Source organism: Heptranchias perlo, chromosome 38 (assembly GCF_035084215.1).
Source record: "Heptranchias perlo isolate sHepPer1 chromosome 38, sHepPer1.hap1, whole genome shotgun sequence".
NCBI classification, from domain to species: domain Eukaryota; kingdom Metazoa; phylum Chordata; class Chondrichthyes; order Hexanchiformes; family Hexanchidae; genus Heptranchias; species Heptranchias perlo.
Window position 1 is genome coordinate 17,369,721 of NC_090362.1, and position 26,296 is coordinate 17,396,016.

General features: G+C 44.8%; 1 protein-coding gene across 4 annotated transcripts in view; it reads left to right on the top strand.

Annotated features, from left to right (window-relative positions):
- LOC137304828 (myosin heavy chain, cardiac muscle isoform-like) overlaps positions 1-26,296 on the top strand; it is a 96,392-nt gene that overhangs the window by 49,291 nt on the left and 20,805 nt on the right. For all 4 annotated transcript variants that reach the window (XR_010958643.1, XM_067973567.1, XM_067973569.1 and 1 more), the window contains 5 exons: positions 9,624-9,697; positions 11,806-11,890; positions 12,699-12,772; positions 14,051-14,115; positions 16,259-16,341. Coding sequence is in view for 3 of the 4 variants with exons in the window: in XM_067973567.1 (XP_067829668.1) it covers positions 9,624-9,697; positions 11,806-11,890; positions 12,699-12,772; positions 14,051-14,115; positions 16,259-16,341 (381 nt within the window). In the remaining variant the exon portion in view is untranslated. The remainder of the gene's footprint in view (positions 1-9,623; positions 9,698-11,805; positions 11,891-12,698; positions 12,773-14,050; positions 14,116-16,258; positions 16,342-26,296) is intronic.

Sequence of the window (26,296 nt, forward strand, 5' to 3'; positions counted from 1 at the left end):
TCGGTCTTGAAATTTTCAATTGACCCCCAGCCTCAACAGATTTTTGAAGAAGAAAGTTCCAGATTTCCACTCCCCATTGTTTGAAGAAGTGCTTCCTGACATCACCCCTGAACGGCCGAGCTCTAATTTTAAGGTTATGCCCCCTTGTTCTGGACTCTCCCACTAAAGAAAATAGTTTCTCTCTATCTACCCTATCAAACACTTTAATAGTCTAAGGACAGCCGCCTTCGAAAGCTGCATCCGGACGATGCTGCTTTTCAATGTTATCTGCAAGACTGGACAGTGAGTGTTGGTGGATATTCCACCATGGAGGCGGCACGCCCGACCCGGTCTTCACCTGAGATTCAGACGTGAGCCCTTCTCAGCAGGTTGCTGGATCGTGATCAGCAATGGGAACGTTAGTTAATTTTCCAACTCCTTAACCCAGGAGCACTGAAGCCAATTGTAACCACCCACCTGTGCCTGGTATTCCTTTTAGATATAAATTTGAGATACGAGAACGTTTATGTAGAATTGCATCGAATTTACAGCAGAGAAACAGGCCATTCGGCCCAGCAGGTCCATGCTCCACATGAGCCTCCTTCATCTCACCCTATCAACACATCCTTCTATTCCTTTCTCCCTATTCCTAGCTTCCCCTTAAATGCATCCATGCTATTCACCTCATCTATTCCACATTGTAACCACCCCCTGGATAAAGAAGTTTCTCCTGAATTCCTTATTGGATTTATTAGTGACTGTCTGTCTTATATTTATAACCCCTAGTTTTGGACTCCCCACCAGTGGAAACATGTTCTCTACGTCCACACTATCAAACCCTTTCAAAGTTATGCAGCCTGTGTTGGGGGACAAGGGGTGATCTTTCTCTTGCTGACCTTGATCAGTCCAATTAACCTCTTCAGCAGATATCAATTTTTTTTTTTAACATTGAAACTCTTCTTTGCAAACTGGATAAAACAGGGTTTATATTCTGAGAAGTTCACCTCTAGAGTTGCGATTTGTGTTTTGAAGTTTGAACCGCAGGTGTTCTTAAGCATGTTTCGCGGGCGGTAGAATTGGTCTCGGTGGCTTTTGACAGCCCCTAGAAATGAGGCTCGATGACTTTTTCCTCAAAAAAGGGTGAAATTCCCACCTTTACATTTATAATGGAAACTGCCTATGTAAACTCGTCGCACTGTGATCACATCCTCTTGTTGGTCACGGACGTTCTAGTACTGGTGCAGTTCTCTAACTAGCCAACGACGTCACTGTAAGGCTCAACGTAAAACTGCAAAAGCCTCCCGCAGAAAACGCCTGGATATTCAAGAGACTCGGAGTGCCACAGTTTATATACAGTTAGAGGAGGGAGAAGATCAGGGATAGTTTACGGGTCTTGAGCAGAGGGACAAAACCCATGCCAATAAACATTTAAGGGACGAGACAACATAGCCCTCCCTCTCATCGCTGTTCCGCAGTGACCGCCCTCATGGAAAGATTCGAGGAGATCTTGCAAGAAAATCAAATGGCTGCTGATGACCCAGGAGTGATGTAACTAGTTAATCTAACCCAGCGGTCCACATGATGTGAGCTGTAACTATAACGTAAGCAGATGTCATATATCTGAAGTGCAAAATAAGGCAGAAGTCATATAATCACACCCTAGTATTTAAAAAAAAATACCTGTTATGTTAGGGTGTGTGTGAAAGGCAGAGGGGGAGGGGGTTTTATTCTGTGTTTTGGTTGACGGTAATTTGGCGGTTAGGCTTGGATTGCCTGTATTCTCCAAAGTGGCATCCGATAACCTGGATTAAAAATTACTGCCGCTGTTATAGGGCGATTCCTGATTAGTGCTAACACTCCAGGGGTTGACCCTAAACATACTTGGAAGCCCCTACGACTTGGCTTCTGTCAACTCTGTTCCTTCACTCTCTGGACTTAGATATGTGGGTGTGTCACTCCGGGGAGAGGCTGCGCCCCATATCAGGCAAACTGAAACTCTCGGTGGATATCTTAGTAGTTTGGTTCGGAGACTCTTTAAGGCATGGCGATGGGTTTTGGTGTTTGTCAGACACCCGGATGACCCCCAAAAAAGGACTTCCTTAAACTCGACTTTATTTCTGCTTTCCCACAATAAATGCATTTTTCCTTCCCCCCCCCCCCCCCCATCATGCACCACTCCCCGACTGACACGGCAAACGGGCGACTCGCTCCGGACAAACTCCACATCACTCCCGAACCCGGCAGTGAAAGGCTCATTCATGATTCCTTTCTCCTTAATAAACACACACCTCCTATGTAATTCTTCCTCCCTCTCTGCCTGAGCCCGACCACCATCGGAGACACAGGAACAGGAGGAGGCCATTCAGCCCATCGAACCTGTTCTGCCATCCGATTAGATCAGGGCTGATCTGCATCGTAACTCCATCCACCCACCTTGGTTCCGTAACCCTTAATACCCTCGCCTAACAACAATCTATCAATCTCAGTTTTTAAATTTTCAATTAATCCCTACTCTCAACAGCTTTTTGGGGGAGAGTGTTTCAGATTTCCACTCCCCTTTGTGTGAAGAAGTGCTTCCTGAAAGGCCTAGCTCTAATTTTAAGGTTATGCCCCCTTGTTCTAGACTCCCTTACCGGAGGAAATAGTTCCTCTCTATCTACCCTATCATCTTAAACCCCCTCAATTAGATCACCCCTTAATCTTCTACACTCAAGGGAATACAAGCCTGGTCCATGCAACCTGTCCTCATAATTTAACCCTTTTAGCCCCTGGCATCATTCTGGTGAATCTGCACTGCACCCCCTCCAAGGCCAATATGTCCTTCCTGAGGTGCGGTGCCCAGAACTGAACACAATACTCTAAATGGGGTCTGACCAGAGCTTTATATAACTGTGGCATAACTTCCACCCTTTTGTATTCCAGCCCCCTTGAGATAAAGACCAACAGACTCTGGGTGGGAGGGTGACCCTCCCCTATACCTACCGACCCCCAGCATGGCCCGTTGAGGTGCCAACACACTTTGCCCACTTGCTTCCGGCCAGTAGGTGAAATCGTTGATGCTGAGTCTGGTTTTTAACTTGTAATAATGCAGTGTACCCGTGCCTGTCATTGAACAGCACTGGAATACTGTGTATATTAAAAATGGAATTGCAAAACCTGACCTTCCCCTTTTAATGTTGCTTCTGTGTAGAGTGATGAACAAGAGATTAGCACCAATAGTACATATAGAGACACAAAACATATCATCAGTGGGCCATGTTACAGAATGGGCGTTATTTGCTCTCTTTTAGTAAAGGGGACTTCTTTTCCAGCTCTGCGTAAAGTGAGACTGATTTATTGGTGTAGGAGCCTATTTATGTCCATTGCATCAGCTTTCCTCCGATGTGAGCTGCTGTTTGATCAGATTATATTGCATCTTGCACAGCTTTTCTTCAGTTGCCCGCAACGGTAGAGACAGGGAACGCACCTGCCTCCTTTGTTTGTTGGACTGCTTTTCAACTCCAGGTCACCGGGCAGGGCCCCTTTGTCTGCTTTGCCGTATCTGGAGTTTCAGGGAATGCCAAGCTGGCCTTAGTGGTCGCTCGTGTCTGCCAGCTCACTCGGTGCCTTCCATGGCCAATGGGCACCAAGGTAGATGTTGCATTATCCCACCCAATTTCCCAGTTATAACTGAAGTTGGTTTGTGTTTAAGTGTCAGTCTGGACAGACCACATTGTACAACAGTGTTTTTCAATGGGGGGTCACTAGATGGTGATCAGGAGTGTAATCATAAACTGTGACTCACCGCAGCTTGCCTAAAATTGGGACTGCTGTAAAGAATCAGGGAGGAGCTAAATGGAAGCATGTGCATATATGGGTAATCGAGGTTACAGCGCCTCTGATTGGCTGAGGATAGATCGTGTTATGGTCATGTGGATGCCTCATGGGGTTAAGGGCCACCTTAAGGGAGCTGGGCAGAGCAGAAGCAGCTACAGAACTAAGAGACAACTTAGAGAATTGTGGTCACTTGTTCTCCAAAGGATTGGGGGTAATATCAATCTTTTGTGCTTACTGCCTGGTTATTGTGTGTAACTAATTGGGCTCGATTATTAAAATGGCTGATTGCTACTGTATTGGTTATCTCGTTATATCTGTGTACAGGAGTAAGATGCTTAGTTGTAATTTTTCCTCGGTTGAGGGGGGGGCTTTTCTATTTGAGGTGGGGGGTTTCTCCTCTGTAGCGACTGATGCCAATCAGTCGCTCCCAGTGGCTGCTCTGGCCGATAGCACTTAACTCCGAACAGACCTGGAATCAAATTTGGGGCCTTCTGGTTTGTGTCACTTTATGGAACATCAGACTGTACATTTACCCAATAGACTATCAACGACAACAATTTGCATTTATATAGCGCCTTTAAAGTGGTAAAAAGTCCCAAGGTGCTTCACTGGAGCAATTAGCAAACAAACTTTGACACCGAGTCACATAAGGAGATATTAGGACAGCTGACCAAAAGCTTGGTCAAAGAGGCAAATTTTAAGGAGTATCTTAAAGGAGGAGTGAGAGGTTTAGGGAGGGAATTCCAGAGCTTAGGGCCCAGGCAGCTGAATGCACGGCCGCCAATGGTGGAGCGATTAAAATCGGGGATGCGCAAGAGGCAAGAATTGGAGGAGCGCAGAGATCTCGGAGGGTTGTAGGGCCGGAGGAGGTTACAGAGACAGGGAGGGGTGAGACCGTGGAGGGATTTGAAAACAAGGATGAGAATTTTAAAATCGAGGCGTTCCCGGACCGGGAGCCAATGTAGGTCAGTGAGCGCAGGGGGTGATGGGCGAATGGGACTCGGTGCGAGTTAGGATACGGGCAGCAGAGTTTTGGATGAGCTGAAGTTGCAAGATGGGAGGCCGGCCAGGAGACCATTGGAATTGTCAATATCAGTGTGCTCCAGGGTAGATCTTTAATGATGTCCCGAACACTCACTGCTAATATTGTTACCTGATTAAATTAAGGAAAGCAGAAAAAAACCCCTGCATTTCTCTTTGTTTTCTGTCTTGTGTCTGTTATTATTCTGTGTTAGGTTGATTACTGGCTGGCGAAGAGGCCACTGATGACCGCCTGGAATGGCCCCCAGTATACAGTGAGATGAATCATAGAATCATAGAATCATAGAATCATAGAAGTTACAACATGGAAACAGGCCCTTCGGCCCAACATGTCCATGTCGCCCAGTTTATACCACTCAGCTAGTCCCAATTGCCTGCACTTGGCCCATATCCCTCGATACCCATCTTCCCCATGTAACTGTCCAAATGCTTTTTAAAAGACAAAATTGTACCCGCCTCTACTACTGCCTCTGGCAGCTCGTTCCAGACACTCACCACCCTTTGAGTGAAAAAATTGCCCCTCTGGACCCTTTTGTATCTCTCCCCTCTCACCTTAAATCTGTGCCCCCTCGTTATAGACTCCCCTACCTTTGGGAAAAGATTTTGACTAGTTATAATTATTCTGTCTGACTCTCCCTTACTGACCCCTTTATGCAGACACAATTTCAAAAGCAGTCATCGGGTTGTTGTTGCCACGTGCCTTGTGTCTGTTGCATGAAATCCTGACTAACCATGCCTGATGGTTATTTTCTTGCCCAGGCCTTCTGGTTTTCCTCTCTCTCTTTTTCATTTCCCATGTGATTTCCGCTCTTACAGATTCCCCATCACCAGGGGTCAGGAGTGAACTATTTATTTCCAAAGCATCTTGTAGACCGTTAAAAAGCAATGCACCAATTTTTCCAATTCTCTTTCAGTGTGAATGTACATGTGAGTTTGTACCTTAAAGTGTTGGAAGTCTGCGACTTATTTTAATGTCATTCATCTGACTGGGTATTAATGAGCAAACCTCGAGTTGACGCATTCCTTTAAGGAAACATTACCATTCCCTTTCATTTATCCTTTGTCTGACTTTTAAGAACGAAAGTAGAAAACATTTGCACAAAAATTGCTTGTTTATGTTTTAAATTTTTTTTGCTGTTCCATTGTATATTTTATGTTTTTTCACTATTTTATGTATATTTCACTCTCTGCCACCACCACTCTCTCACCCAACCCTCTTACTCTCTTTCTCTCTCTTTCTTTCTTTATTTCTTTCTTTCTCCTTCTCTCTCCCCTTCTCTCTTTCTTTCTCCTTCTCTCTCTCTTTCTCTTCTCTCTCTCTTTCTCCTCTCTCTCTCTCTCTCTCTCTCTCTCTTTCTCTCTCTCTCTTTTCCCCCCCCACTTCGTTCTCCTTTCTCTCCCCTCCTCTCTCTTCTCTCGGTTTCTTTCTTTTTCCCTTTCTCTTTTTCCCTTTCTCTTTTTCCCTTTCTCTTTTTCCCTTTCTCTTTTTCCCTTTCTCTTTTTCCCTTTCTCTTTTTCCCTTTCTTCTTTCTCTCTTCTCTCTTCTTTCTCGTTCTCTTTCTCTTTCTCGCTCACTCTCTCTCTTTCACTCTCTTTTTCTTTCTCTCATTCGCCACCTGAGAGGTCATCCAGGTAAACCTACTCCCAGGCTTCTGCCAGCATTGCTCTGTAACCTGTCACTTGGGCCCATGCCTGAGCAGTTGGGGTGATTCTTCGTTTTCTTTCTACTCCCCAGTTTCAGAAAAGTCCGAAACCTCTGCCCCGTGCTGCTTGCCTAACAATAAGGGACTCGCCATGCAAAGGTTCTGGGTGTGAGCTCAGCGGGATACGGACATTGGAACACTTCACACGTTGTGCTGAGGCACCCTGGGGCAGTAATTAAACTTCTCGGTTTGGTTTTGTGATGAAGTTACTGAAAAGTGATTGAGTTTGAAAATTAACCCTTCCACCAAAAATAGTGCGTAATAAAGCTCAACTCACATGTTTGCTCAACTGTCATCTCTGAATGTACTTCTCATTACAGGCTGTTTTAGGCCCTTATAAAAGGCAACGGCAATTTGGGTCTCAGATTAGTACGTTCACTCCCTTCCTGTTTATTCAGGGAGACCGTGAGGGTAGAAATTAATCTTGGGCCATATCGCATTGCCTGCATGTTATACCCCCCCCACCCCCCCGCCTTGATAGTCAGTCCTGTTGAAGTCAATGGTGTAATAAATTGGATAGCCATTTGGTGACGGATGGAATACTAGAGCCTGGTCTTCAGTTGCTTCCAAGCCTTTATTCACAAAGATCCACATTACCCACTCCAACCCCTAGCTAAGCTCTCATATAAATGGATACAAGAGAGCCCACAATTGATACCCACCACCTGAATACAATTTACACTAATTGATATAAATCACATGGATACATTTAACAAATAGGACTCAAATAGGAACCAAGGCGGGTAGATGGAGTTAAGATACAGATCAGCCATGACCTAATTGAATGGCGGAACAGGCTGAATGGGCTGAATGGCCTCCTCCTGCTCCTATGTTATCAGCTGTTGGTGCAGTTTAAGGAATGTGGTGGAATGAAAGTCTTCGTTAGCTGGGAGACCACGGCCAAAGAACACAGATTTCAATTAGTGAAAAGCAAATTTAAAACTGAAGAACCTATTTACTCTCACAGGAGAGTGGAGGCATAAATAAACATTGCAAAAATGCAGCTGTTTTGGAGGGTCGGGCACTGGAGTTGAATGGCTCGTCTTTGTTTGACTTTTCTTGTGTTCCTGAAACCCATTTTTAAAAAAAATAATAAATATGGTTTAATATCTGCTTTTTCCAGCGGGCTCAATGTTAGATTCTCTGCGTCGACTATGAATGGGTGGAAATCTGTCCCAATAATATATCTGCTTTAACCACTTTGTGCGATTGCCACAGAATCTGGACAGAAAGGTCCCCCCTGTCGCTGCACTTTCCACGAATATCTCGCCCAAAACACAGGGTGACTGACTTGTTATTTGCACTTTGCAGGCCATCCCGCCCACAGAAGTCACAAAATGCCGACTTGGGGATTTTTTGTGCGTTGAAAACGTAATTGGAATAGAAAAATGTTTCACCTTTTAAATCCCGGTCTCTGCCGAGTTAGCTGATCCCCGCTGGGTGGTGGGAGGGATAGTCAGATAGGTACGGTAGCATAGTGGTTATGTTACTGGACTAATAATCCAGAGGCCTGGGCTGGAGAACCAGAGAAGGTGAGTTCAAATCCCACCATGGCAGTTTGAGAATTCGAATTCAGTTCAAACATCTGGAAATTTAAAATAAAAAGCTGGTATCAGGAAGAGTGACCGTGAAGCTGTCAGATTGTGACAAAAACCCCAACTGGTTCACTTTTTAGAAAATGAAATCTGCCGTCCTTGTCTCCGGTGTGGCCTATGTGTGATTACAGTCCCTTGACGCTTAATAACCCTCTGTCGTGGCCTGGCAAGCCACTCCGTGGTATCGCCATCTTGTCAGGGCAACTAGGGATGGGCAATAAATGCCAGCGATGCCCACATCCCGATATTGAATAAATTTTTAAAAGAAACACTTCTGAGTTACGGAGGGTGAATGAACTAAGTTTCCATTCCCGAATAACTATCCAGTTACCCATGCTGTGTGGATGTTTGGAGAGAGCAGGATGTGATTCTCCATGGTGGAATGACGATACGCTCCATCTAGGCTCACACTTGGTTTATCCTGAGTATCTCTTGAACTTAGACAGTGAGTATTGGCAGGCCAGTCAACCATGGGGAGCATCACGGCCATGGCCGGTCCTGTCCTCATCTGACGCCCTCAGTGGGATCACTGACTATCAATCAGGACTGATTGATTTGTATTCAAGCTCCCAAGCCAAAAAACATCGAGGCCCACAACTGCCTCTTAGACTGAGCAGCGCTAACCCAACCCAGACTGGAGCAAAAGCAAAATACTGGGGATGCTGGAAACCTGAAGGAAAAACAGAAAATGCTGGAAAACGCTCAGCAGGTCAGGCAGCGTCTGTGGAGAGAGAAACAGAGTTAACGTTTCAGGTCGATGGCCTTTCCTCAGAACTGGAAGAAGTTAGAGATTGAACAGTTTATAAGCAAGTGCAGAGCCAGGGGAAAAAGTGGGAAGAAAGTACAAAGGGGAAGATCTGTGATAGGGTGGAGGGCAGGAGTGAATAAATGACAAAAGGGAAGATGGTGCAAGGCAAAAGGGGGTGGTAATGGGACAATAAACAACAACTACCTGCATTTATGTAGCGCCTTTAACGTAATAAAAAGGTCCCAAGGCTATTCACAGGAGCCATTATCAAACAAAATTTGACACCAAGCCACATAAGGAGATTTTAGGACAGGTGATCAAAAGCTTGGTCAAAGGGGTAGTTTTTAAGGAGGAGAGCGAGAGGCGGAGAGGTTTAGGGAGGGAATTCCAGAGCTTCGGGCCCAGGCAGCTGAAGGCTCGGAGGCCAATGGTGGAGCGATGAAAAGCGCAAGAGGCCAGAATTGGAGGAGCGCAGAGATCTCGGAGGGTTGTAGCAAAGATGGAGGTGTAAATGGCAGAACCATTATTAGCACCTGCTGTCCGAGCAAATGACTGGAGATTGAACTTGGGGTCTGGAACCAATACAGGTCGGTATTTACCCACTCAGTCATCAGGGGAGCTAACTGGACTTTATTTTGGCAAAATCATAGGCAAACACAGCCCAAGACCAAAGCAGTAACGAGATCCTGGCTCTATGATGTTTAGTCTTGCACAAACTAACCGTGCGCATTCTTTCCACAGTACACCGGATGTTGCTCGGAGAATCAAAGGCTGGAACAGCAGGTCACTTCACTAAAGCAACAAATTGCAGAAAAGTAAGTCGAGCGAATCATGCCTCCATGATCTAATGACTCGTTCGCTGGGCTTTCGAGATAAGGCCATGTGCCGTGACCAGCCTGTGCATCGTGCTTATCATCCGATTGCTGCAGGTTTCGAAAAGTCGAATTTAAACTGAGGGTATGCCAGGTCGAGGAGAAAATAACGTTTTTGCTAACGGTCTATATTAGGAAATGTTTCTCATAATGTCACTGAGTGAATCACTGTAGTTCAATCAGAGGAATCGATGTTGTAAGATCAGCATTAGCTGACTTGAGCTGCATGTTTTTAAAGTAAGGAGTCTTTCTGTTCTTCAGTCCTGTTTTCTTAGACGATTGAAGGGTTGGCATTAACATGCATAAAGTTAACTCTGTGCAGACAGCTGGTGAGCTCAAGGAATCGGGTTTGTGATTCCCAACTCGGCAGTTGTGAGTTTGAGTCCCAGGATGGTCTGTCACTTTAAGGCCATGTGGTTCAGTTGAGTTTAGAGTTGCCAACCCTCCAGGATTGCCCTGGAGTCTCCAGAAATTGATGATTAATCTCCTGGACACTGCTGTGAGCAACCTGGGAGAAAAAAAATCATAGGGGCATTTAAAAAAAAGTTATGATTTTTTTTTTCAATTTCTTTGAACACTTTCATTTAATAGTTTTAAAAATATAGGGGAAAAGGCTATTTTACTGGGCGGGGCGGCTGGAGGCAGAAGGTCATGTGATGAAACCTCCAGGATTACGTCCAGCCAGGGTTGGTAACCCTAGTTGAATTCCTGTTGAGTATTTCTAACTGGGCCACCAGCTTGAGTGGATAATCAAACCCTTTGTTGAGGGAGAGGCAGGAAATACAGCATCTATTATTCAGCTTACGTTGTTGAGGAAGGAGAAGATACAGGTGGACATGCAGTAAAGCGTCCTGCTGAGGAGCAGAGCAAAGTTGGAAAAAAAGAGGCTAAGGTCATAAAATGGAGAGTTGTCAGAACCCAAGGCAGAAGCTTAAACATTCCCTTGTTTGAATTTTTTATTATTCATCTTACGTTGTACTTGGTGTTGGCTAATTGCACGCCAGAATTGATGTGATGTGAAGAGGCTTCAGTCTTAACTATGTGACGGCCCATGCATGATGCTGAGTAACCTGTAGGAGAAGACTATGTAAATTGTCCTATCCAGATATCCCAGGGAAAGGCAAGTCTCCCTTCACTGGAGACTGATGCCAAGAATAGTGCAAGAAATTCCTCAGTGCGTAACCTGCCCCGAGCACAAGTGACCGCCAATCAATTCCCACAGCTACATGACCATGTCTGAAGAAGCTGCCAATGTGGACACACCCTAATGTTCTCAATGCTGCATCTTCTTATTGAGAAACTTAGGTGATGGGCCAAAGATTAAAAAGGGTAGAAAAGAAGATTAGGTAAATTGAGAAGTGGGGATTAGATAAAACGGAGCTTGGGGATTAAAAGCCTTCAGATTGTAGCAGGAAGAGAGGGACAAGGGTGCTGAGGAGTTCCACAGTTTAAAGGGCCTGGGAAAGAATGAGTTCAAGTAGGAGATGGGTCTTGCTCTCAAAACAGTGAGGATCCATGGGGGTGTAATAGTGCAAGAAACTTTACTTGTAGTTTAGGAGGAGCAAGAGACCATTCAAATCCCTTGGTGTGAGCTGCGCTGTTGGTGCAGCACATTGGTGTATGTCAGTGAACGGTAGAACAGCAGTCAATGGACTGTGTTGGAGGATGAGCCAGAGGTGAGAGAAAATTGGAGGGAAAGTTCAATCTGGAGTGTTTTCAGGCAGCACTGAAAGCCCTTTACAGCCCATTCCTTCATCGTCGCTGGGTCAAAATCCCCACCTAACAGCACTGTGGGAGTACCTTCACCACACGGACTGCAGCGGTTCAAGAAGGCGGCCCACCGCCACCTTCTCAAGGGGCAACTGGGGATGGGCAATAAATGCTGGCCACGCCAGTGACACCCATATCCCTAGAATAAATTAAGTCTTGGCCATGGCCTGCCTGTCCTCTTGGCCAAAGAATGGCAAGAGGCAGATGCAGATCTAAAGAGGGGGAATATTGCCTCAGAATGTATTACTATGTGTGTATGAATCTCTTTTCTGTGGCTGCAGGGAGCAAGCATTGAGACAACTTGAAAGGCTTAGAAAAACTGAGAAGACTGAACTAGAAATTAAGATTTCGAAATTGGAATTAAAGGTTTGTTATTTAAAATTTACGTACTTTCCCCTTAGGTTTCCCACATGCTGTGATTTATTGTCTCCCTCAGTCTCGGAAGGTGTCGACTCAGAGAACCCATGGGTCCCCGCAGCTCTCTGGGACCTGGTCGAACCGGCCAATTTTCATGCACAAGTGTAGGCAGTGAGTCACAGCAAGCTATTTGACCATGGGGTGTATCATAGCCGAGCTCGACCCCTGGTCTCGCCCAATGCCCATACACGCTCACAGTCCAGAATTAGGAATAGATTTTACGTTTCCAGGTAAAAGCAGGGGTCATTAAAAAGAGGCGTGTTGGTGGTGGATTCTGACAGTTTCCAGCTTGACGTGTCACTTTTATGTTTCCAAGGCCTATTAGGTGAGCTATGTAATTGAAAAGGGTCAGTTGGAAGATTTTGATGACTCTTTTGAGTCCCTATAGCCCTCCGAGATCTCTGCGCTGCTCCAGTTCTGGTCTCTTGTGCATCCCTGATTTTCTTGGCTTCTCCATTGGCGGCCGGGCTTTCAGCTGCCTAGGCCCTAAGCTCTGGAATTCCTTCCTTAAACCTCTCCCCCTCTCTCTTCTCCTTTTAAGACACTCCTTAAAACCTACCTCTTTGACCAAGCTTTTGGTCACTTGTCCTAATATCTCCTTATGTGGCTCAGTGTCAAATTTTGTTTGATAATCGCTCCTGTGATGCGCCTTGGTTTTTTTTTTACCACCTTACAGGCACTGTATAAATGCGAGTTGTTGTAGTTTGTGGTACATGATCTTGAATGTGTTACATCTGTGCTTGTTGATCTTTTGCAGTTGGCAGAGGTGGAAGCTTTGGGAGAAAATCAGCAACAAAAGAGCCCAAGCGGAGAACCCAAGAACCCCCAGAGGTAGGGCTGTGGTTCATATCCTGATAACCCCTGGGCAGAGGGACCAATGATGTGAAATGTGGCAGCCAGCTCCCACAAACAGCAAAGTAATAATGACCAGATAATCTGTTATTTTAATGATGTTTGTTGAGGGATAAATATTGGCCAGGACTCCGGGGAGAACTTCCCTGCTCTTCGAAATAGTGCCCTGGGATTTTTTGCGTCCATCAGATGGGGCCTCGGTTTAACGTCTCATCCGAAAGAGTGCACCTCCGCCAGTGCAGCGCTCCCTCAGTACTGCACTGAAGTGTCAGCCTAGATTCTGTGCTCAAGACTCTGAAGTGGGACTTGAACCCACAACCTTCTGACTTGGAGGTGAGAGTGCTGCCCACTGAGCCATGGCTGAACAATGACCGGTCACTTGCCCTAATCATGAGACGCAGAAGTAAGTGAAAAAATTGACTGTCCACAACTTAGTAAAACCAGACTCTCCATCCTGAAACAGATGGGAAGCAACCCGAACCTGTCCCATTCTACATGTAGCGAGGCCATGTTTATTGCCCATCCTTAGTTGCTCTGAGAAAGTGGCGGCTTATTAGGCAGCTTCAGATGGCATTTTTGAATCCCAGCTTGGCACTCCAGCCTCTAAATCACAAGGTCGTGGCTCAGTCTAGGCTTGATTGCTGCACTAAGTTGTTGGAGGTGCCGTCTTTCGGATGAGACATTAAACCGAGGCCCTGTCTGCCTGTTCAGATAGATATAAATGATCCTGGGCACTATTTGAGGAAGAGCCTGGGAGTTCTCCCCATTGTCTGGTCCAACATTTCTCCCTCAACCAACACCAGTAGAAACAGATTAACTGGGCCTTGCTGTGTGCAGAGTGGCTGCTGGGTTTTCCTATAAAATAACAGTGACTATACTTCCAAAGTAATTAATTGGCTGTGAAGTGTTTTGCGACCGCCTCAAGACATAAAAAGTGTGATATATTCCTCCTTTCTATTAAGAGTCAACCAGGTTGTGTGAACTCAGGGATGCTAATCCAGTACCAGAACTATGTCACTACTGTGCCCTTACTGATGTGTATATATAAAGTAGAAATTATTGTTGCTGATGTTAGGGTTTAAATGTGAAATACACACACTAAACGACTCTTTTTCCATTCAAATTTCAAATAAAATAATGGGGAGAGGAATCTGAGATGAGCGTATTAAACATTTGCGTGATAATATCACTGGCAGTAATTTCTATCCCAACGTCCCTCAGAAGATATTAACTCTTCGCTCCCTCCTTTTTTTGCAGTTATCCCTTTCAGAAATGCAGTCGCTGTGACTCTTTTTTGGAAGAAATGAGCACCAAAGTACAAGGTACCGTTCACCTTTTGCTGCGTTCTCTCTGTGCTGTTTATACCCTGTATGGTAGACTCTAATTTCTCTTCCCTTTGCCTCTTCTCCCGAAGTCACTTGCACGAGACTGGCTAATCTTGCTCCTTACAGGCAATGTGGTGGTATTCCGTAGAGAGAAAGTTTCAGGTACTCTCTCATTGTACGTCCCAGGTCAACCCGCCATTTTGTTCTTTTTAAACCTCTTTCTCCCGCCCCCGTGACGGAGGTTTGTTTACATTTCCCCTTGCTTCTAATTTGCTTTTATTTTTTCCTTTGCCACTTCCGGTCCCATTTTCCTCGCTTTTGATTATTATTTCGCTTTTGTTTCTTTATCCCTCCCTCCTTGCTGCTGTTCCTTTTCTTTTTTCTCTCTCTGCTATTTCTCTCTCTCTCATTGCTGTTTCTTTCTTTTTGCTGCCGATTTCTCTTTTGTTTTCTCACTCTATCACTCCCATTTGACCCTTTTTCACTCTGTGTGTCTCTCTCTCTCTGCTGTCGCTGTCTCTCTCTCTCTGCTGTCGCTGTCTCTCTCTCTCTGCTGTCGCTGTCTCTCTCTCTCTTGTTTCCTCGGTGCCGTTTCCTCCTCCTTTTGCTCTCTCGGGCTTTCTAACTTTCTCTACCATTTCTCTCTCTTCTACGCTACCACTGTTGAAACTAACTGCACTTCCTGCGCATTGTCACATTCTCCATGGATGGCATTGGTGCCACCATCTTGAATTCTTTTGTGCCCCAGTAACCCCGGTATGCCACCCTAAGATGTGCTCCTTCCACAACCCACTCTGTGGAGCAGTCATTCCCAAGCCTGCCAATACGGCTTCAAAACGGGGAGCAGACCCTGCTGCCATTTTGGAAATATCTGAAGAAACCCCATCATTTGCGCAAATCGGCTGCCCCGTTTCCTACACTACAACAATTCAAAAGAAATTAATTGGCTGTAAAGCGCTTTGGGATGTCCTGAGGTCGTGAAAGGCGCTAAAGAAATGCAAATCCTTTCTCTCGTTCTTTCAGTATTTCTTTTGCTTTTCTTTCTTTTTGAGATTTTGTTAAACATAAGAACATAAGAAATAGGAGCAGGAGTAGGCCAATTGGCCCCTCGAGCCTGCTCCGCCATTCAATAAGATCATGGCTGATCTGATCCTAACCTCAAATTTAAATTCATGTCCAATTTCCTGCCCGCTCCCCGTAACCCCTAATTCCCTTTACTTCTAGGAAACTGTCGATTTCTGTTTTAAATTTATTTAATGATGTAGCTAAACTTAACGGTAAGAATTTGCACCATAATCTGCGTGTGATGTGATGGAAATTGAAGGATTTTTTTTTAAACAAATGAACCACAAAAGATGAGACATCAAACCAGCTTCATAAAGCCTGAGAGTCCACTGTAGCCATGAAACTCGAGGTTGTATGGGTTAGTCTTCATGTAGGTATGTTTAACCTGACGGGGTTTATGTTGCCATCGTTATATTAATATGGCCTCAGTGCGGGTTTTATGTTAGTACAGAGTCCAGAACTGCCAACACTGGACAAATCCGAAGGGTGAGACTTGTAGTAATGAGCCCTATACCTGAGGTTACCCAACTTGTGCCAAGAACTTAAACATGGCTGAAAGTGGCAATCTACACTAGGGAATGGCCCGAGAGGGATTGATGTATCCTACTCGTCACTCTCCAGTGAAAGAAAGCATGAGCACTGCCTGGAATCACTGGCACATTCCATACATAGGGATAGGGAGGAGAGCATGAGACCCATTCCGAATACAGGTTTCAGTGGGTCAAAGTGCAAAGAGAGCTTTAGGAGCGATAATAGGACATAGATGGGTAGGAAACGAGGATTGCTGCCTTATCACTAGGGTGAGTGCTCTGTTATTGGTCGCATTCACTCAGAAACCAGCACTTTCACTGCCTCCAGGACTTGTAATTTAAAATTGTGGAGCAAATTACCTGCGGTATGATTATGGGATGTTGTACTGCACCAAATCGCTTGGCCTACTTGTCGTCGGGGACTTGCCACTAATTTGACGCATCGAAGGCCTCTGATTGTCTGTGGAGCTGTCTTCAAGTGACATCCCCTTTTTCCATCATCATCCGTCAGATTTAAAAGCCTGAGAATTCCTTGTATTTTTCAGATTACGGTGCCAGAAGTACTGAGCTCCAGGAAGAGAGGGACACGGCTCTAAAATCATTGAACGAGGTGCAAGTTCTCACACAGGTAGGTAGGACTCCTTTGCAGATCTTCACTGGAGGCCTCACACCGCTTGAGATGGCCCTGTTTTTTTAATGCACATTCAAGGAACAGCCAAGAGCTCAACCACGCAGGTACAGCAGTGGTACGTGGGACAGTGCCGCTGGCTCTGGCTCCTGACATGGAACGTCCTGCCTGGAAGGCTCAGACCTGTTTCCTCCACTAGCTCACTCCAGGGTATTTCCCGCAATTACTTGCTGTTACACAACCTGCACTCGATGCCATCTGTACAAACGTGGTGGGCTGCTTTGGAGCCTACAGCTGCTGGGGGAGCAGCAGATATAAAGGAATGTGGGGCCAGAGTTGGTGAAGATGGTGCCCCATCTGGTTGTGTTTTGGACCCTAGATGGCTGACTCCCATTTCTTCTACTTGACGTGTCATTTCTCCCCATAAACCGGTTTCCAAACACCAAAAGCAGCAGAAATAAAATAGAAGGCTATGTTGATGGGGTGAGATCAAATAAGGTGGGAGGAGGCTCGTGTGGAGCATAAATACCGGCATAGACTTGTTGGGCGGAATGGCCTCCAATTCTGGCCTCTTGCGCATCCCGCACTCCCTTCGCACCACCATTGGCGGCCATGCCTTCAGCGGCCTAGGCCCTAAGCTCTGGAATTCCCTCCCTAAACCTCTCTGCCTCTCTCTCCTCCTTTAAGACACTCCTTGAAACCCACCTCTTTTGGTCTCCTGTCCTAATATTTCTTTCTCTGGCCCAGTGTCAAATTTTTTTTTGTCTGATTACGCTCCTGTGAAACACCTTCGGGATGTTTTACTACGTTAAAGGCACGAGATAAATGCACGTTGCTGTTGTTAAGTCCTGAATACTGGGCTCAGTTCTATCTCAACCGTAGTCATTTGAAGAACCTGTGCACCTTCTGAGCTAAATTTGAGGTCATTTTATGACCTGTGGCAATTGAGTTCTGAAAAAAAAACTGCTTTGTGACCCATCACTACTTTGCAATGAAAGTCCTCTTGAACAGGGCAAAAGTGTCTTTAAAATGCATCCCTTTATATCTGCCCAGTTGTCATAAAAGGAGGAGATCAAAGCAATTCAAAGGTTTTTGCTGTCGCCAAAGGAAATCAAATGCCTTTGATGTTGTCGTCACCCTGACTTTTATAGTTGCATCGAGAAACTTAGCATTGTTAGAATGAACTGCCTTTGACTCCAGATTGTGTTACTGAGAAGTTGTTGCCCAGTGTGAGAATTACAAGTCTTCTAATTAAGTTTGAATATCGAAGACTATACCCACCTGCCCAAGTTGTGTAGAACCCGCTATGTAAAATATTGAACAAATAAAACATTTAGGTCCAGCGGGAATCCTGATCCATCACTCCAGATGTTTTGGATGATTTAATTTTCCCATTAATCCACCTACTGCCCTTCAAACTTAATGGGAAAGTTCAATATTTAAAAAAAATTACTAACCCCCCCCCCCCCACTAAGGAGGTCCAGTCTGCCTGATGTTTAAACCTGATAAATCAGATCAGATACATGACCTTTCCTGCTGCTCCCATGTTGATCAGGCATTTCTAGAGCTCCCACATAGACTCTGTCCTTTCCACTGTTCCTTATTCCCTTTGCTTCTTCAACATCAGCTTTAAGTCAATAGACGCAAAGGAGCAGGCCCATGGTGGGAATTGCACTTGCTCTTAAGAGTTTGGACACTTCAGATTGCTCTGCTCGCTTCAAAACCTCTGCCATCCGAAGAGTAAAGGCTGGCGAGCGTATGTGGGCCTAGCTCCTTCTGGGTTAACGGGCCTCAGTAATCAGAAACCTGGCAAATGCACATGTCTTCTGTTGTAATTTTTGCAGTGAGCATTTTATATCGCTATAAAAAAGAAAGACTTGCATTTTTGTAGCGCCTTTCACTACCTCAGGACGCCCCAAAACGCTTTCCAGCCAATTAAGTACTTTTGAAGTGTAGTCACTGTTGGAATATAGGAAACACAGCAGCCAATTTGCGCACAGCAAGATCCCACAAACAGCAATGAGATAAATGAAAAGGTAATTTGTTTTAGTGATGTTGGTTGAGGGATAAATATTGGCCAAGACACCAGAGAGAACTCCCACGTTGACCTGAGAGGTCAGACGGGCCTCGGTTTAATGTCTCATCCAAAAGATGGCCACACTACATTGAAAGATGTCCAATCTCACTTGGTCTTGAAAGCTAAGCAGGGTCAGGCCTGGTTAGTACTTGGAAGGGGTCGTGTCTGGGAATACCTGGCTATTACAGGGAGAGCTGAGAAATGGCATTAAGAGCAGGTAGCTCCATTGTGGAGCTAGCACTGGAACAGGCCTAATGGGTTCATGACCTCCGCCCATGCTGCATTTTCTATGGCTGTGCCAATTGTGCTGAATTTACCCCATTTATACTGTGGGGCAGATCTGGTAACTCCAGAACAACTCACATCAGCTATTTACCATTGTCAAGAGAGGGACCCAAGAAAACTATCTTTCGAGGAGGTTTACAGTGTCTCTAACAGCACTGGTGATGGGTATTTTGTGCTGCAGAAAGAAAGAATTGCATTTATGTAGCACCTTACCATGTCTCTCCAAAATGTCCCAAAGTGCTTCAAGTAAAATGAATTGGCTTGAAGTCATTCTTTTTATGTGGGCAAACACATCTTGTGCACAGTAAGATCCTTTTAAACAGCAGTGAGAGGAAAGGTCACTTTCTTTCTGTTGGTCTATATAAATGTGAGTTCTTTCTTTCTTCCTGTAATCCATTTTCTGTATCAAAGAACTTTCTCATGTCCTAACCATCTCCGCTCTTTAACCTCCACTTGAACGGGCAGACAGCGCCTCGGTTTAACGTCACTTCGGAAGAACAGCTCCTTCGACAATGCTGCATTCCCTCCGTACTGCAGAGGAGCGTCGGCCTGGATTATGTGCTCAAATCCTCGAGTGGGGTTTGAACCCACAACTATCTGACTGGGCACCACGAGTGGTGGAATGGCGGGAGTGGGTGGTAGGAAGACCATGGTTGGAGGAGCAGAGTCTGCGCTTGGAGATGTAAAGCAGGAGGAGGTCACTTAGGTCGGGCGGGGTGAGCCCAAGGAGAGATTTGAGACCGAGGATCAGAATTCTGAAATTGATGTGGGACTGTAGCACAGTAACGTTGTTGTGTCATGTTCTTGATGCATAAAGGGCCTGACTGCCACAGAGAAAAGTTGTTTGATTCAAATTCTAGGTTTTAAAATCCGTGAAAGAATTTGATGGTTAGGACATGAGAAAGTTCTTTGATACAGAATCGGGATTACAGGAAGAAAGAAAGAACTCACATTTATACAGAGCCTTATCGCATCCTCAGGACAGGCTAAAGCACTTCACAGTGAATGAATTACTTTGGAAGTGCTGTTTGGGGAACCTTGTTGTGCACTGACAGCTAACTTGTGCACAACAAGGTTCCCCAAACAGCAAATGAGCTGAATTTGTGGTGGTGTTGGCTGAAGGTGAAATATTTATTTTTTATTCGTTCATGGGATGTGGGCGCCGCTGGCGAGGCCGGCATTTATTGCCCATCCCCAATTGCCCTCGAGAAGGTGGTGGTGAGCCGCCTTCTTGAGCCGCTGCAGCCCGTGTGGTGAAGGTTGGCCAGCGCTATAAATTAAGGAAAGCACCAGTAATTGTAACTTGAATTTTTAAGTATTAAATGGTATAGAAAGAGGTAAATCTGGAATATTACTTCAAAGTAAGTATTGCATGGTGTCTTGGGTGTTCTAGGGTTCCAAAATGTTACCTTTCCCTCCTAAAAGGGATTAGAGTTTTTACCCTCTTTAAGGTGCTGACGCACATTAGGCTTTCATTTCTTTCATTGTCCAGAAGAGAAAAAGATAGATTATAGCAAGTAACATGTACAAGAGGGCAAATCTCTTTAGAAGGGAAAGATTGTCAGTGATTAAGCCAGTGAAACTAGAAGCAGCCAGATGGTTAAGTCACAACAGTGGACTGTAGTAATGTCACTGTAGTGTTTAAGACGATATTGTGCAATGTGTTCTTCAGAAGGAGCTAGTCAAAGATGTCTTGCTAGTCATAGATTTATCGGCAATCTCACTCATAGAAGTTGTGGGATAGCTGAATTGGAAATAAAGAGTGCCCCTGATGTATTAAGGAGTGGGAGGAATTGTTTAGTAACGATGCTCTGGCCATCATGGTGTGGGGCAGGCTCGATGTACCAGCTGGTCTATGCCACGTGCTAATGAGTATAGGAACAGGCAAATAGACCAGATGAATGCGTGGCTGCAGGGATGGTGTAGGAGGGAGGGATTTAGATTCCTGGGGAAGGTGGGACCTGTACAAGCGGGACGGGTTAACCCGAGCAGGACTGGATGTCCTCGCGGGGGTGTTTGCTAGTGCTGTTCGGGAAGGTTTAAACTAGAATGGCAGGGGGATGGGAACCTGAGCAGGGAGACAGAGGAGGGGGAAACAAGGATAGAAACAAAAGACAGAAAGGGAAGAAGCAATAGTGGAAGGCAGAGAAAACAAGGGCAAAAAACAAATAGGGCCACAGTGCAAAATAAAACTAAGATGACTAGCAATCTTAAAAAGACAAGTCTAAAGGCATTGTGTCTTAATGCGCGGAGCATTCACAATAAAGTAGATGAATTAATAGTGCAGATAGATATTAACGGTTATGATATAGTTGCAATTACAGAGACATGACTGCAGGGTGACCAAGCATGGGAACTGAACATCCAGAGGTATTCAGTATTTAGGAAGGACAGGCAAAAAGGGAAAGGAGGTGGGGTAGCATTGTTAGTAAAGGAGGAAATCAATGCAATAGTGAGGAAGGATATTGGCTCGGAAAATCACGATGTGGAATCTGTATGGGTGGAGCTAAGAAACACCAAGGGGCAGAAAACGTTGGTGGGGGTTGTCTATAGGCCCCCAAACAGTAGTGGAGATGGAGGGGAGGGCATTAAACAGGAAATTAGAGACGCATGCAAGAAGGGTACAACTATAATCGTGGGTGACTTTAATCTACATATAGATTGGTCAAACCAAATTAGCAATAATACTGTGGGGGAGGAATTCCTGGAGTGTGTACATGATGGATTTCTGGACCAATACATTGAGGAACCAACTAGAGAACAGGCGATCCTAGACTGAGTATTGTGCAATGAGAAAGGATTAATTAACAATCTTGTTGTGCGGGGTCCCTTAGGGAAGAGCGACCATAACATGATAGAATTCCTCATTAAGATGGAGAGTGAAGTAGTTGAATCCGAAACTAGGATCCTGAATCTAAATAAAGGAAATTACGAAAGTATGAGGTGTGAGTTGGCTATGATAGATTGGGGAACTTTACTAAAAGGGATGACGGTGGAAAGGCAATGGCTAATATTTAAAGAACATGTGCAGGAATTACAACAATTATTCATTCCTGTCTGGTGCAAAAATAAAACAGGAAAGGTGGCTCAACCTTGGCTTACAAAAGAAATTAGGGATGGTATTAGATCCAAAGAGGAGGCATATAAAATTGGCAGAAAAAGCGGCAAGCCTGAGGATTGGGAGCAGTTCAGAATTCAGCAAAGGAGGACAAAGAGATTGATTAAAAATAGAGTATGAGAGTAAACTAGCAGGGAACATAAAAACTGACTGTAAAAGCTTCTATAAATATGTCAAGAGAAAAAGATTAGTGAAGACAAATGTAGGTCCCTTACAGTCAGAAATGGGCGAAATTATAACGGGGAACAAAGAAATGGCAGAACAATTAAACACATACTTTGGTTCTGTCTTCACAAAGGAGGACACAAATAACCTGCCAGAAATGTTAGGGAACCAAGGGTCTAGTGAGAGGGAGGAACTGAAGGAAACCAGTATTAGTAAAAAAAATAGTGCTAGGGAAATTAATGGGGCGAAAGGCTGACAAATCCCCAGGGCCTGATAATCTACATCCCAGAGTACTAAAGGATGTGGCCCTGGAAATAGTGGATGCATTGGTGATCATCTTCCAAAATTTGATAGACTCTGGAACAGTTCCTACAGATTGGAGGGTGGCAAATGTCACCCCACAATTTAAAGAAGGAAGGAGAAAAAAAACAGGGAATTACAGACCAGTTAGCCTAACATCAGTAGTGGGGAAAATGCTAGAGTATTATAAAAGATGTGATAACAGAACACTTGGGGGGCATTAACAGGATTGGACAAAGTCAGCATGGGTTTATGAAAGGGAAATCATGCTTTACAAATCTACTGGAGTTTTTTGAGGATGTAACTAGTAGAATAGATAGGGGAGAACCAGTGGATGTGGTGTATTTGGATTTTCAGAAGGCTTTTGATGAGGTCCCACACAAGAGGTTAGTGTGCAAAATTAAAGCACATGGGATTGGGGGAATATACTGGCATGGATTGAGAATTGGTTGACAGACAGGAAACAGAGAGTAGGAATAAACGGGTCTTTTTCCGGGTGGCAGGCAGTGACTAGTGGGGTACCGCAGGGATCAGTGCTTGGGCCCCAGCTATTCACAATATATATCAATGATTTGGATGAGGGAACTAAATGTAACATTTCCAAGTTTGCAAATGACACAAAGCTGGGGTGGAATGTGAGCTGTGAGGAGGATGCAAAGAGGCTCCAATGTGATTTAGACAAGTTGGGTGAGTGGGCAAGAACATGGCAGATGCAGTATAACGTGGATAAATGTGAGGTTATTCACTTTGGTTGTAAAAACAGAAAGGCAGATTATTATGTGAATGGTGATAGATTGGGAAAAGGGGAGGTGCAACGAGACCTGGGTGTCCTTGTATACCAGTGCAGCAAGCAGTTAGGAAGGTGAATGGTATGTTGGCCTTCATTGCAAGAGGATTTGAGTACAGGAGCAGGGATGTCTTACTGCAGTTATACAGGGCCTTGGTGAGACCACATCTGGAGTATTGTGTGCAGTTTTGGTCTCCTTATCTGAGGAAGGATGTCCTTACCATGGAGGGAGTGCAACGAAGGTTTACCTGGGATGGCAGGACTGACGTATGAGGAGAGATTGGGTCAACTAGGCCTATATTCACTAGAGTTTAGAAGAATGAGAGGTGATCTCATCGAAACATATAAAATTCTAACAGGACTAGACAGACAGGGAGGATGTTCCCGATGGCTGGGGAGTCCAGAACCAGGGGTCACAGCCTCAGTAACGGGGAATGCCATTTAGAACCAAGATGAGGAGAAATTTCTTCACTCAGAGGGTGGTGAACCTATGGAATTCTCTAACACATAAGGCAGTGGAGGCCAAGTCATTAGATATATTCAAGAAGGAGATAGATATATTTCTTAATGCTAAAGGGATCAAGGGATATGGGGAAAAAGCGGGAACAGGGTACTGAGTTCGACGATCAGCCATGATCATTTTGAATGGCGGAGCAGGCCTGAAGGGCCAAATGGCCTACTCTTGCTCCTATTTTCTATGTTTCTATGTTTCCTGCCTGTCATTTTTGTATGTTGATAGAACGACTTCTTCAACTGAACCAATCTTGGCTTGTGTTTAGAACTCACAATCTCTTGTCTGCCATCGACTACGACCACAGTAGATGAACCTAGATAGTTTTGAGCCTCTAAACGGAAATCCTGATTCGAGTTCAAAGTTGAAAGCTGACTCATAGGAACGGAATACTTTCGTGCCTTGTTTTTCCTATATGATAGCCGACCAGTGCTGTGGTGCAGTAACATCTGCAGAATTCAAAGAACTAGATTCAGTTCCAAGGAGCCATTAACAAGAGTTATTGGAAGATAAAAATTTGAAGCATGGGAAGATACAAGGCTATGGGGAGACAGCAGGGTAACGGGATTAGTTGTGGATTGCTCTGGTGAAGGTCCAGCAGAGACAATGGGCTGAATGGTCTCCTTTGCTGTGCACCTCTGTGTCCAGATCTTATATGGAGAGTCTTTGGACTTTCTCCACACAATTGCAATCTGCTTCAACTACAATCCGGCTCTTTTTCCCCTCCATCATCTTCGTTTTCCTCTTCATCCCATATTGTCTTCTTTCTTTCTCTTCCTCAATCTTCTGGATTCTACTCCAGAAATCGGGAAATGTTTTTCCTGGTCCGTCCCGCAGAAGTGGCCAAGCCAACGACAGCGACTCTTCCTTCGAAATTCTGAGGTTGGACAAGTTTTTTTTCCCCCCCCCAATAGTGGGGTTGAGGCTGTCAGCTCTGCCAAGGAAACAAATCACAAACCACTTGACCTGAGCGTGTAGATGTTCAGTGAGCAGAAGACCAATGAAGGAATTCAGCCTTTGTGGATAAACTAGTCTAACCATGGATCGACATCTCGCTGCCCACATCTGACTTGTTGTCGGAGAGGAGTAAGCCTCGATGATATTTCACGCACCCACGCACTGCTGCTAAGGGAAGCTCTTATGTATTTGCTTTGCGTTGTTGTGTGGTGCGGTGACATTTACAGCTGAATGAAAAAGCCATGCAAGTGAGCAGTTCTTTTGTTTTTCTACACCCACCTTCAGTTCTGGGTTTTGTTCAGATTTGTTTTCACATGTACAGGCAAAACCATTTACACCATTTAAGTGTCAGAATAAACCTAGAAGATTGATATGTAGGTAAACAATTCCATTACTTTGATGCTCCGATTAGTGAAAAACTTTCGTCTTCTAAATATATTAAAAGGAATCTGCCTCACCATATCCCTGAATTCCCTCTCTCCAGAAATTCCCTCCACTTCAATAGTCTTCTCTCGTAACTCACCCCATAACTTTTATCTCTTTACAGGCTCAGATGAAGGTGGCCCTTTAATGTAGGAACAGGAGTAGGCCAATCAGCCCCTCGCACCTGTTCCATTTATATCATGGCTGATCTGTACCTCAACTCCAATTACCTGCCTTTGTTCCCTGTCCTTTGATACCCTCACCTCACAAAAATCTACTGATCTCAGTCTTGAAAATTTCAATTGGCCCCCAGCATTCATAGCCTTTTGGGGGAAGAGCGTTCCAGAATCCCACTACCCTTTGTGTGGAAAAAGTGCTTCCTGATTTCACTCCTAAATAGTCTAACTTTAATTTTACGATTGTGTCCCCCTAGTTCTGGATTCCACCGCCTGAGGTAATAGACACAGAGAAACTATCGAATCCTTTATCATTTTACATACCTCGATTAGATCACCCCCTGCACAAGGAGATACAAGTGTATGGCGACCTGGCCTCATAATTTAACCCTTTAAACCCCAATATCATTCTGGTGAATCTGCGCTGTACTCCTTCCAAGACCAATATATGTTTCCTGAGATACTGAGCACAGTACTCCAGGTGGGATCTGAGCAAGGCCCTGTGTAACTGAAGCATCACTTCCTCACTTTTGAATTCCAACCTCCTTGAAGTAAAGGCCAACATTCCATTAGCCTTTTGTACCGGTGCACTAGCCTTTAGTGATTTGTGCACATGAGCACCTAAATCCCTTTGTTCCTCCACAGCTCCTAGTCTGTCGCCATCTAGAAAATGTTCTGATTTGTCTTTCTTGCATCTAAAGTAGATGACCTCACACTTCCCCACGTTGAACTCCATCCGCCATAGTTTTGCCCACTTAGTCTGTCTATGTCCCTTTGTTGCTTGCTGCTCCCATCCACACAACGTACTGTACCTCTTAACTTTGAGTCATCTGCAAACTTGGGTATACAACTCTCTATTCCGTCATTAATATATATGGTGAAAAGCTGAGGCTCCAGTACAGATCCCTGGGGAACACCACTTGAGACATCCTGTCAATCAGAGTACAAACCCTTTATCCCTATTCTCTGTCTCCTACCTCCCAACCAATTACCAACCATGTTACAAGGTTACCTCCAATTCAATGTGCTGTCATTTTTGCTGATAATCTCTTGTGCGGAACTTTATCAAATGCTTTCTGGAAGTTCATATAGACAACATCCATAGACACTCCCCTATTTACCATGTTAGTGACCTCCTCAAAAAAAGTTCAACTAG